The sequence below is a fragment of the Fopius arisanus genome, unplaced genomic scaffold (genome assembly GCF_000806365.1).
Source record: "Fopius arisanus strain USDA-PBARC FA_bdor unplaced genomic scaffold, ASM80636v1 scaffold00014, whole genome shotgun sequence".
Lineage (NCBI taxonomy): Eukaryota > Metazoa > Arthropoda > Insecta > Hymenoptera > Braconidae > Fopius > Fopius arisanus.
Genome location: NW_011887753.1, coordinates 1,503,467 through 1,513,480, shown reverse-complemented (window position 1 = coordinate 1,513,480; position 10,014 = coordinate 1,503,467). Strand labels below are relative to the sequence as shown.

Here is a 10,014-nt window from a genome sequence, read left to right as displayed (position 1 = left end):
TATAATTTCATTAGTAGTATATATTTTGCAAAAGTATCGTTTTAAAAAATTGTTAATTTTTCAATTTCACTGGATATCTTCTCGATTTTCAAATATTCAGTTTTTAAAGGATATTTCCATTAATTAGCCATTTACCAAAGAAAAAAAATAGGAATTATTTAAAAAAAAAAAAATTAATGTTGGCGGGAGCGAACCCCAGCCGTCGGCATGCTAGCCGAGCACGTTACCGATAGGACAACGCGCATTATTATGAAAATATAATTTTATTAGTGGTATATATTCAACATATTGAATAATTTTTTCCATTGAAATTCCACAAGATGTGGTTTCTTCCTTCCGTACGTTCTACAGCCGGCTAAATTTAAATTTAATTTAATTTAAATAGCTATATCAAAGTTCTTTGAAGGTTTTCTGCTTGATTGATACTTTGGAAATTATATTGGTAATTATGAAAAATTTCTAGGTTGATTTATCTCACTTTACTACTTTGCTACTGAGTGCAATCAGCTCGTCGACGATGATTCTCATTGGTTCAATCATTTATTCCCCTTCTACTCTCCATTATTATCATCTGCATTCCTCATAAATTCCGGTGCTGTTCGTTGTGCGGTTCAACAGGTGTGGATTGATTACTAGCTGTGCAATTCAGTTAACAACTGATTATCCTGTGATCAATATAAATAATTCGATTTTTTAATTATGGTAACTGCGAAAAAATTCGTGCTAGTGAAGCATTTCGAGGGTGAGCCAAAGCCTGATGATCTGCAGATCGAGACCGAAGAGTTGCCGGCCATTCAAGATGGAGGTGAACAACGACTAAATCAAGTCTCAGGCGTTCTGGTGTTTTTATCCATAATAATAATTCGGATTCTATAAATATTAGAATTCCTCGTGGAGGCAGAATATCTGTCAGTGGATCCTTACATGCGTCCGTACTCGGCCAGATTCCCCGTGGGAATCACGATGATCGGATCCCAGGTTGCTAAAATTATTGAATCGAAAAATCAACATTTCCCAGTGGGAAGCAGGATTGTTGGTTACTTGGGCTGGAGATCCCACACAGTCGTCAACTTGAAAAATTTTCAGGGAAGTGGCGTTGCCGATGCCCCTCCAATGCTCCTCCCTGACATGGGAAACCTCTCTCCATCGCTTGGACTGGGTGTTCTTGGGATGCCAGGGTATTGTTTTCACTCCAAAAATCATATTTTCCACAAATCTGAGATTTTCATGAGAATTTATTATTTTTATCCTCAGACAAACCGCGTACTTTGGTTTCTTAGAAATCTGCAAGCCGAAAGCAGGTGAGACCCTAGTGGTGACTGGAGCAGCTGGAGCTGTTGGTTCTCACGTGGGACAGATTGGAAAGATCGCGGGGCTGAAAGTAATCGGAATCGCTGGATCCGATGACAAATGCCAATGGATTACCAAAGAATTAGGCTTTGACCACGCCATTAATTACAAGACACAAAATGTTGGGGTTGAATTAAAAAAACTTGCCCCCAATGGCATTGACTGTTATTTCGATAATGTGAGAATGGGTACCTCAGAATTTTATTCAGCAATTCCATTTATCTTTCACGAATTTTCCTCCATAGGTGGGCGGAGAGATCTCCAGTACAATTCTCTACCAGATGAACACTTTTGGTCGTGTCTCGGTCTGCGGAAGTATCTCTTCGTACAACGCAGACTCTTCGGCGTATCCAAAAGCAACAGTTATTCAACCTGCTGCGGTTTTTGGTCAATTAAAAATCGAGGGCTTCCTTGTGACACGCTGGGCTGACCGTTTTCTTGAGGGAAGTGTCAAAAACCTCCAATGGATCAAAGAAGGAAAACTCAAATACCGAGAGACTATTACTAACGGATTCGAAAATATGTTCAAAGCTTTCGCTGGAATGCTGAAGGGAGAAAATATCGGAAAAGCTGTTGTTAAAGCTTAAAAAATACTCATTCATGTCAATATGCTATTACTAAATATTTTTTATAAACATGAGAAAAAATAGAGGGGTTTTTAATTTTGGGAATAAAATGCTGCAGGACTACTCGTTCTTAAATCAATTTATTCCATCAAAAAATTCTGGTAATTCTCCAAATCCTATAGATTTCTCACTCTCACTATAAAAAGTCCCTTTCTCTCCCTCAACACAAAAAGATTTAATTTCTTTAATCTCCTGAAAATCCTGAGGTATAAATATTTTATTTAACGAGTTGAACAATGACTTATCTTTGTCGAAATTTTGCATCTCAGCCCATCTAGCTGCAACTTTTTTGTCAAAACACTTCCGAAAGGAAATACAGTGGATGTGGGTTAATTTTTCGTAAGTGATCCTCATGAATCCGAGATGAGCCAAAACGAATCTCCAGGATTTCATGATTTTGGCGTTCGCCCCCACGTGTTTAGAGTCAGGAGTGATGATTATGAGAAGTCCCCCAGGTTTTAAGATGTCATAAGCCTTCTTACAACAGTGGAATCGTTGATCTGGGGATGGAAGATACTCCAGGAGGAGGGAAAACACGCAGACGTCGTAATTATTCCTTCCTAATGAAATGACCTCTTGATTGTCTTTGGTTTCTGTAGTTTTCCCGACAGAAACATCCAAGAAATCGCACTTCAGGACGTGATTGGAGTAGGGGGCTAGATCTATGGGAGTCACATCGAAGTTTCCATCATCTCCAAGAGGATTATAACAACTCCCCACGTCTAATATCCTTATTCTCGGTGAGAGACAATCATTTTCACCCGGTGGAGAAAACGTGGAAGTCGTAGGGAGAATTGAAGACCCTTGACCTTCGATCTTAAAGGAAATAAATTGTTCTCGTTCGTCGTATTTATCTTTACCCTTTTCGAAGTAATATTTATAGCATTGTTTCTTGATCCAGTGGATTCGACAATGGGTGGAGGGATTTTTGTGGAGTGAATTGTGGCTTTGGGTCCAGTGAGCTGTTGCCAACTCTTTCATGGAATCTGCATAATTCTGTAAGGAATAAAAATGGGTTTACTTTGATTTCCTTTAGCAAAAAAAGCGTGGACTGGGAAGTGTCATGGCGGAGAGCATGCGGAGATATCGCAGAGGATCGATATGAGGAGGTGAATAATGACGAACCCTCGAAACATGAATTATCATTCTCATAAAACATTCGCAAATGCATTTGAAAACGGGAATCTGATCAACGTCGGAGCGGTGCTACTATTATTAATTACAGATGAGTAATTGGTTGAAACATTAACCTGCAAGTCTCTGGTTCTTGACAGATGTCGATTCCAAGCTTCTTCGGACCCATAGAGCTGAGACTCTCGTCGAAGTCGATTGTGTATCTCTTTTATGAAGCCCGACAATTCTTTATGCTTCTCAGTGGCCATCACTGTACGTTATCAATTATTTTCTTGATTGTCAAGTGCTCCGATAAATTTCAAATAGTCGGAGGTGTCGCTGCTGCACCGGACGTTCAAGACAATTTCAAAACAACTTCTATTTTTTCAGAAATTATATTCGTAATAAATTTATTATGAGTAAATTACTCTTTATAATATTAATTAATAATCCATGAGATTTTTTAGAGTAAGTAATGACGATGATTTTCCGGACGAGGTGAATTCTGAATTTTGGGAATTGAGTTCGACATCCGGTTACTTTCTTTCCTCTCGTTGGCTTTAGGACGCACGAGGTAAAAAGTGAATTCCATAATTTTTCAGTGTTTGCAATTATTATTGATGCATTTCCAATGAGATAATTAATTCCAAAAACTCCTGCCAAGGTTTTTATTGACAAGCTGATTGTTTAAGTTTGGATATTTTTTTTTATTATTAATAAATACACGTGTCAGTGACACGATGGAGCATGAATAATTTTCACAATATATTTAGGCTGTCGTTTTGAAGGAGTGAGAAGGTTAATTATTCTCAGAAGTAATTGTTGATGTTCTGAAGTGTTCAATTAGTAGGGAAAGTTGACTGGAGCCTGTGAAAACGGTCGAACGGATCTATGATGGAATTTTAACCTCAAAAATTTATGCTTCAAGGTATTCATCATGTCGTCCCACTTGAATTGGATGATAATCCGCAATAATAATGCTTTTCTACTCAAGAAGAGGAACATCAGCAAGCCCTTTTCCACGGTATTTTATTTAATATTCAATTTAATCAGTTATAAAAAAGTTCTTCAATTATTATGTATTCCGTGGTGTAGGAGTCGAGCAATCTGACAAATCTCAGCAGCTACCGTTACTCTGGACTGGTTCACCGTAAAACACTGGGAGTTGTTGACACTCCGGACAAAAAGGGTTTTACTGTCGTCTACAAGAAGGGAAAGGTCGCCAACAAGCCAGCAAAAGCTACTATCAAGCGTACCATGAAGGCTGGAGCACGTCGTTCCCTGTGGAAACTGAAGAACCTTATCTCATCCACCAAATACAGGCGTGATCTCACCAAGGTAAATCAAGAATCGATAATTGCAATGAATTTGTACAAATCTAGTTGTGGTTTTAAAAAAATATATTTGCATGCATTTTTTCTAGGCTGCTCTTCGTCGTGCCAGTGCAGTCCTCAGATCCCAGAAGCCTCTCCCAGCTAAGAAGACACGTGCTGCGAAAAAAGCTGATTAACGCCTGAATTTTGTCTAATAAAAATATTCTAAAGCCATTTTTGGAGCGCATTAGAGATAGAATAGAGATCAACTTTTTTTGATTGTTTACGGACCAATTGAATTTCGCTTTTGTTGACTTTTTTGAATGAATGAATTTTTAAGGAATTTATCGAAAGGTTTATCTGTATTCTATTGGGGTGCGATTGTTTACTTTATTCATTCAGTATTGAAATAAGATGATGTATTTATATTGTGGATTGATTTTGTTCGAGGTGAGGTAATATTTTGAACTGAATCAGTGGAACATTGAACTTGAAAAATAATTATGATTTCTTTTTTCAGATACTCCCGGAATAATTGACCTCAGCTCTGGAGAAATTCCAGGTAAATTTATTTCATGAGGAATTCATTATTAAAATATTCTTTCGAATAACTATTCATATCATTTTGAAAGTTCACTGTGATGAATTCAGCAACCACCAAGATCTATGAATGCCATGATTATTCTGTATTTGCTATCTGAATAATAATATTCAAAAAAATTAATGCCATTTCCCAAAACTGTCGAGTAATCTGAAAAAAATTTTCTCTTTCAGTCGCTGCGAGCGTCGAAGAACGTGAATATTTATCCAGTATTCCAGGTAAAAAAAAAAACAAAAATATTCATGTCCTGACGTACGAACAAATGATGATATAGCAACCACCAAGATCTCTGAACGCCGTGATTAATATATTTGCTATTCTGAGTCAAGTCCCACCCACATTGGCCAATCACCTGACGAATGGCCACCCTAACACCTCAATTTACGTTCCAGATGCAGCTGCAGGGCGTTGGGCTATTGCATCACTGGACTTTCCTGATTACCTCACCAGGTTAACTATTTTCATTATATTTTATTCATTATTCCACACCCTGAAGATCAAACTCCAATGATGAAACATTTACAACCACCAAGATCTATGAGTGCCGTGATTTATTTTTGTATTTGCTATCTGAGTTCCAAAGAACTCATAAATTTTTTAGCCCTGGGGAGTGCTGTTTTTTTAATTCTCTTGTGTTTTATTCTGCCTGTTCAGGTTCAAGGATGTGGTCGAGGTGATCCAGACGTTGGAAAAATTCAACATGAATTACAAGAGTTGACTGTATTATTTAATTTTAATAAACGAAATAATGCCTTCACAATTGATTGGACTTTTTTTTATTTTAATTCTGTATTAATCCTTCCCTATTTCGTATCTATTGAAATAATTATTGAAACCGGAGTTGAATGTTGGTTGTTTCACTTGAGCTTAAAAAAAAGGAAATTTGAGGGTCACCAGAGAAGGCTAAAAGGAGAAGCTCACGTGCATGAAGGCCACTTGCGTGATTCATGTGTAAACACAAGGAAAGAAGAGAGAAAAAAAAAATTAAAACGCAAGTCACACGCTTCTCACTTCTGGTGTTTTTATGTTCGCACAAACACTGGGAAATTCCCTTGTGTTGATTTTTTCCTGGACCATTAGGCCAACAGGTTTCGCCCCGCCTTCATTCCTCCTCCGTTGGTTGTCGTAAACAAATTTGCAAGACGTCTATGTTTCATCGAGTTCAAGGACATGAAGCTGATATTTTTCTTGAATAATTTTACGCGGGGTTTGAACAGATTCATCATCCGTGCAAATGTGAATGAAAAAAAAAAAAACATCCGAGCAAAGAACCAGAATGTGCGTCACATCTAGGCATTGAAATCACTAACGGAGAAAAATGATAAATCCAAGTGATAAATATATAATATATAATAATATATATGATAAATTGCAAACTCGTCTAAATATCTCTCAGACAAATAAATCGTTATAACTTTATTATTATTCAGTCACTTCCTCCAACAGTTATTTATTCTCATATTGAAAATACGTGGCTATATTGAAAGGATTCAGTTTTTCTCCTTTTTCCACCCGCGCAAAAAAAAGATAATTACTATAACATTTCAGAGAAGTGCCAAGCGGCGATAGACAGTATGAAATTATCACATAATAATCCAATCATTATAGTAAAGACCCCAGCAATCCGAGAAAATTATTTCATTAAATTAACAATCAGTAAACCAATAGCGATTTCCTCAACACATAGCTGTCTTCAAAAATTTTCCATCAGTGAATCATTTACCAAGTTGATATTAATATAAGCTTTTTAAGAGTTAATTTCCTTCTGGCAATTTGTCGCGGAAGCTGTCGGTGTATTTGTTAGTAGAGTCAGTATTTTTTAGAGTCAATTTGTAATTGAGAAGAATGGAAATCCTGATTTTTATATGAAACATCTCATTTCAATAATGGGGGCTGGCATTGACGCAGGCGGATAGAAGAGGCTCATCATTATTCCGCGATGTATTCGTCGAAAAATCTTTGCAAAATATCCCGGGAAGATAAGGAGCGGAGAGAATAAGAAGTTGAGAGGCGAGAGTTCGAATTAGGATTCTGGTCATCGGTTGGGTATAAGAGTGGAGCGATCGGAGTCTAGACATCAGTTTCTCACCAACACTCGTTGCAAACAATCCCCACAATGAAGGTAATCTCACCGTCAATAATTACAAAAATTGTGAAAGTTTCGAATGTCCACAGGTTTCGAATTTCCACTTGCAAATTTGAATACTTCAATTTTCCTCTTTCTTATTCTTCCAACCGGGGTGAAAAATCTAGACAAATAAAATTCTGTGCAGGTCGCTCTTATTTTTCTGGCTGTCGTGGCTGTTTCTCTGGCTAAGCCCGACGGTTATACTACCAAATACGACAACGTGGACCTGGACGAAATCCTGAGGAATCAACGTCTCCTCAACAACTACGTGAAATGTCTGCTGGACGAGGGAAATTGCACCAATGATGGGAAAGAATTGAAAGGTACAATAATTAATCAACAATGGAATAATTCCACCCCCGGTTCATCTGGATTCGAATTTTATGGGTTTGAATGCAATGTCCAGGATTGTTAAAAAATTCCGATTTTTTAACTGGAAAATTCAAGTTTAATTTTCCAACAGTGTATTCAGGAAGGGAGAATTCAGAAATTCTTTGAGTATTACCCTGTGGAAAAAATCAATTAGTGAGAGAGGTAATAATAATTTAATCATGCAATACTGAACTTTCAGCTTCTCTCCCCGATGCCCTGTCCACTGGTTGCAGCAAATGCAGTGAAAAACAGAGGGCAGGCAGTGAGAAGGTCATCCGGTATTTGGTAAACGAGGTACGTTCACCTTCTTAAATCCCACCCACTGAAAATTACCTCCTCTGTAACGTGAAAACGAGTTATGACTGTAATGAAACTGTTACATGAACTCCTCATAATTTTACTCCTTTTCTCACTGCCTTGTTGTGCATACCGAAGGCTCCGAGAACTCGTTCAACTTTCACCTGCCCTAGATCGAGATCTCCGGGGTTTTTCCAGTGATTGCAAAAACAAAAATTTCAACATTTTCTGATTTCATTTTTGGCCTTTTATTTGCAGAAACCGCAGATCTGGTCGAAACTCGCGACAAAATACGATCCAAAGGACGAGTACAGGCAGAAATTCCAGGGTGAAGCCAAGGCACGTGGAATCGAAGTCTAGATTAATTGATGATTATTCATTACTATTGTATTAGATGTACTCGATGTGCTTGAAAGATTTGAATTTTACTTTTGAATTTATTGGCGGTTCATTCTCTCGCTGCGGATGCTTGTATATTACTTCTTTAATCTGAATAAATCAGGGATAAGACGATTTTTCATGAGTTTTCATTACTTTTAACCCATTTTACTGATTTTTCAAATCCTTCGTGGCTTCGATATCGCGCAATCGAAGGAAACCGAGAGAAATAAAAGAGAAATGATCATTGTAATGAAATCGTAATAACCGGAAGAGAAAGAAGTAGGTGAGAAAATAAGTGCAATTATTGTAATGACGTTGTGAAAGAATTGAGTACATGCAGAAGTAACTTTAAAAAAATTAATGAGATACCCGAATAAATGAAAATCCTAGATCAGCCCTTCGACACGGGGGGTGATTTTTTTTTTCATTTTTCCTTCTTCTGCCAGTATTCACTACAATCTTTCGAACGTGTACATGTCAAATCAACCGTCAGTGAATGAACAAAACTCGTGGGGAAACGAAAAATTGGCGGCATGCGTAGATGATTAAAAAAATAGTATGACATGAAAGTATGAGCTGAAGGCCAGAGTGTCAAACGTTCGAACTACTAGCGCCGAATGGATAGTACTAAAGTGGAGTCCTACCCTGAGCTAAGATATCAGTGTGGACTCTACCGTCGACGAAGAATTATTAAATTCCATTAGAAAATTTCGGTGCCTCGAATCGGTTGTCATGGCAGTGGAATTACTCTCGGGTAAGGTCTTCCTGGTGATTACGGGAGCCAGTCAAGGAATAGGTAGGGAAATAGCTGTGAAATTCTCAAAATTACTGAAGCCAACCTCCACGGTGTTGCTCCTCGCGAGGGGGGAGACGGGGCTCAAGGAAACTGCAGTTATGGTTTCAGATCAAGTTTCCGTGAGATTCCAGAGCGTTGATCTGTCTATCGCCGATGCTGCCCAATTGTCTGGTAATTTCAATCCTTTGAATAATTTTTTCAGCGAATTCTCACTTCAATTGCTATATTAAATGATTTTTTTCGAGCAGAAATAATAACGAAGGAGATGGGTTCATCTCAATTCGAGCGTTTTGTTATCGTTCATAATGTCGGATCTATTGGAGATCTATCAAAGTTCACGACTGATATGAATGATTTCAATGAATGGAGGAAATATTATGATTTGAATGTGTTCTCTCCGGCTGTATTGAATTCTGTAGTTATGAAAATAGTAAAGGATCATGGAAAGGCTAAAGCAGTTGTTATTAATATTACTTCGTATCTTGGGATTCAACCGATGAAATCCGTGGGATTCTACTGCTCTGGAAAGGCTGCGAGGGAGATGTATTTCAGGGTAAATGGAACAATTACGCTCATTGTTTATGACAGGGGCAAGATCCCTTTTATTTTTTAAACAATATTTCAGGTGTTTGCCGAGGAGTTCCCACAGGTAAACGTCCTCAACTATTCCCCGGGACCAGTGGAAACCGATATGTTGAAAACTTTCTCCGAAACCGCAGCTGACCCAGAAGTTCGAACAGAAATGAGTGACCTGAGAAATCAAAATAAGCAGTTGACAACTGAGCAAACTGTCAATCGTCTCATCCGAGTCCTGAAGGACCAGAAGTACAAATCCGGAGAACATATTGATTATTATGATGACATGGAAAGACCCTTGAGAAAATAAAAATGCAAATTGAGATAAAAAAATTTCGATGAATGTTAAAATTATTCTGAGCGATTACGAATGCGGCTAATGTATGAAATTATTATTTACATACTTGCCACTATAGTTTATATTAAATAATTCATTATTCATTTAATTCAAAGTTGATTTG

The 10,014-nt window shown here is 37.7% G+C and overlaps 5 protein-coding genes and 1 long non-coding RNA gene across 6 annotated transcripts; 5 read left to right on the top strand and 1 right to left on the bottom strand.

The window, feature by feature from the left end:
- The first annotated feature begins 555 nt into the window (after window positions 1–555).
- On the top strand, window positions 556–2,055 carry LOC105263369 (prostaglandin reductase 1). The gene is made up of 4 exons (XM_011299542.1): window positions 556–805; window positions 884–1,178; window positions 1,255–1,528; window positions 1,596–2,055. The coding sequence occupies exons 1-4, from the start codon at window positions 700–702 to the stop codon at window positions 1,935–1,937; spliced, it is 1,017 nt and encodes a 338-aa protein (XP_011297844.1). The 5' UTR covers window positions 556–699; the 3' UTR covers window positions 1,938–2,055.
- Window positions 2,038–3,478, bottom strand: Samtor (S-adenosylmethionine sensor upstream of TORC1). The gene is made up of 2 exons (XM_011299543.1): window positions 3,227–3,478; window positions 2,038–2,972 (listed from the first exon to the last, which is right to left on the bottom strand). The coding sequence occupies exons 1-2, from the start codon at window positions 3,356–3,358 to the stop codon at window positions 2,052–2,054; spliced, it is 1,053 nt and encodes a 350-aa protein (XP_011297845.1). The 5' UTR covers window positions 3,359–3,478; the 3' UTR covers window positions 2,038–2,051.
- A 100-nt stretch (window positions 3,479–3,578) lies between these two features.
- Window positions 3,579–4,636, top strand: RpL28 (ribosomal protein L28). The gene is made up of 4 exons (XM_011299541.1): window positions 3,579–3,663; window positions 4,018–4,113; window positions 4,185–4,427; window positions 4,513–4,636. The coding sequence occupies exons 2-4, from the start codon at window positions 4,027–4,029 to the stop codon at window positions 4,597–4,599; spliced, it is 417 nt and encodes a 138-aa protein (XP_011297843.1). The 5' UTR covers window positions 3,579–3,663; window positions 4,018–4,026; the 3' UTR covers window positions 4,600–4,636.
- Window positions 4,637–5,229: 593 nt separating this feature from the next.
- LOC105263367 (uncharacterized) lies at window positions 5,230–5,763 on the top strand. Its single transcript, XR_891893.1, has 2 exons — window positions 5,230–5,453; window positions 5,658–5,763. It is a non-coding gene; the product is annotated as an uncharacterized lncRNA (long non-coding RNA).
- Window positions 5,764–7,016: 1,253 nt separating this feature from the next.
- Window positions 7,017–8,315, top strand: EbpIII (Ejaculatory bulb protein III). The gene is made up of 4 exons (XM_011299540.1): window positions 7,017–7,125; window positions 7,277–7,454; window positions 7,703–7,797; window positions 8,059–8,315. The coding sequence occupies exons 1-4, from the start codon at window positions 7,120–7,122 to the stop codon at window positions 8,158–8,160; spliced, it is 381 nt and encodes a 126-aa protein (XP_011297842.1). The 5' UTR covers window positions 7,017–7,119; the 3' UTR covers window positions 8,161–8,315.
- Window positions 8,316–8,800: 485 nt separating this feature from the next.
- Window positions 8,801–9,886, top strand: LOC105263365 (sepiapterin reductase). Its single transcript, XM_011299539.1, has 3 exons — window positions 8,801–9,148; window positions 9,226–9,530; window positions 9,603–9,886. The coding sequence occupies exons 1-3, from the start codon at window positions 8,914–8,916 to the stop codon at window positions 9,861–9,863; spliced, it is 801 nt and encodes a 266-aa protein (XP_011297841.1). The 5' UTR covers window positions 8,801–8,913; the 3' UTR covers window positions 9,864–9,886.
- Window positions 9,887–10,014: the final 128 nt, after the last annotated feature.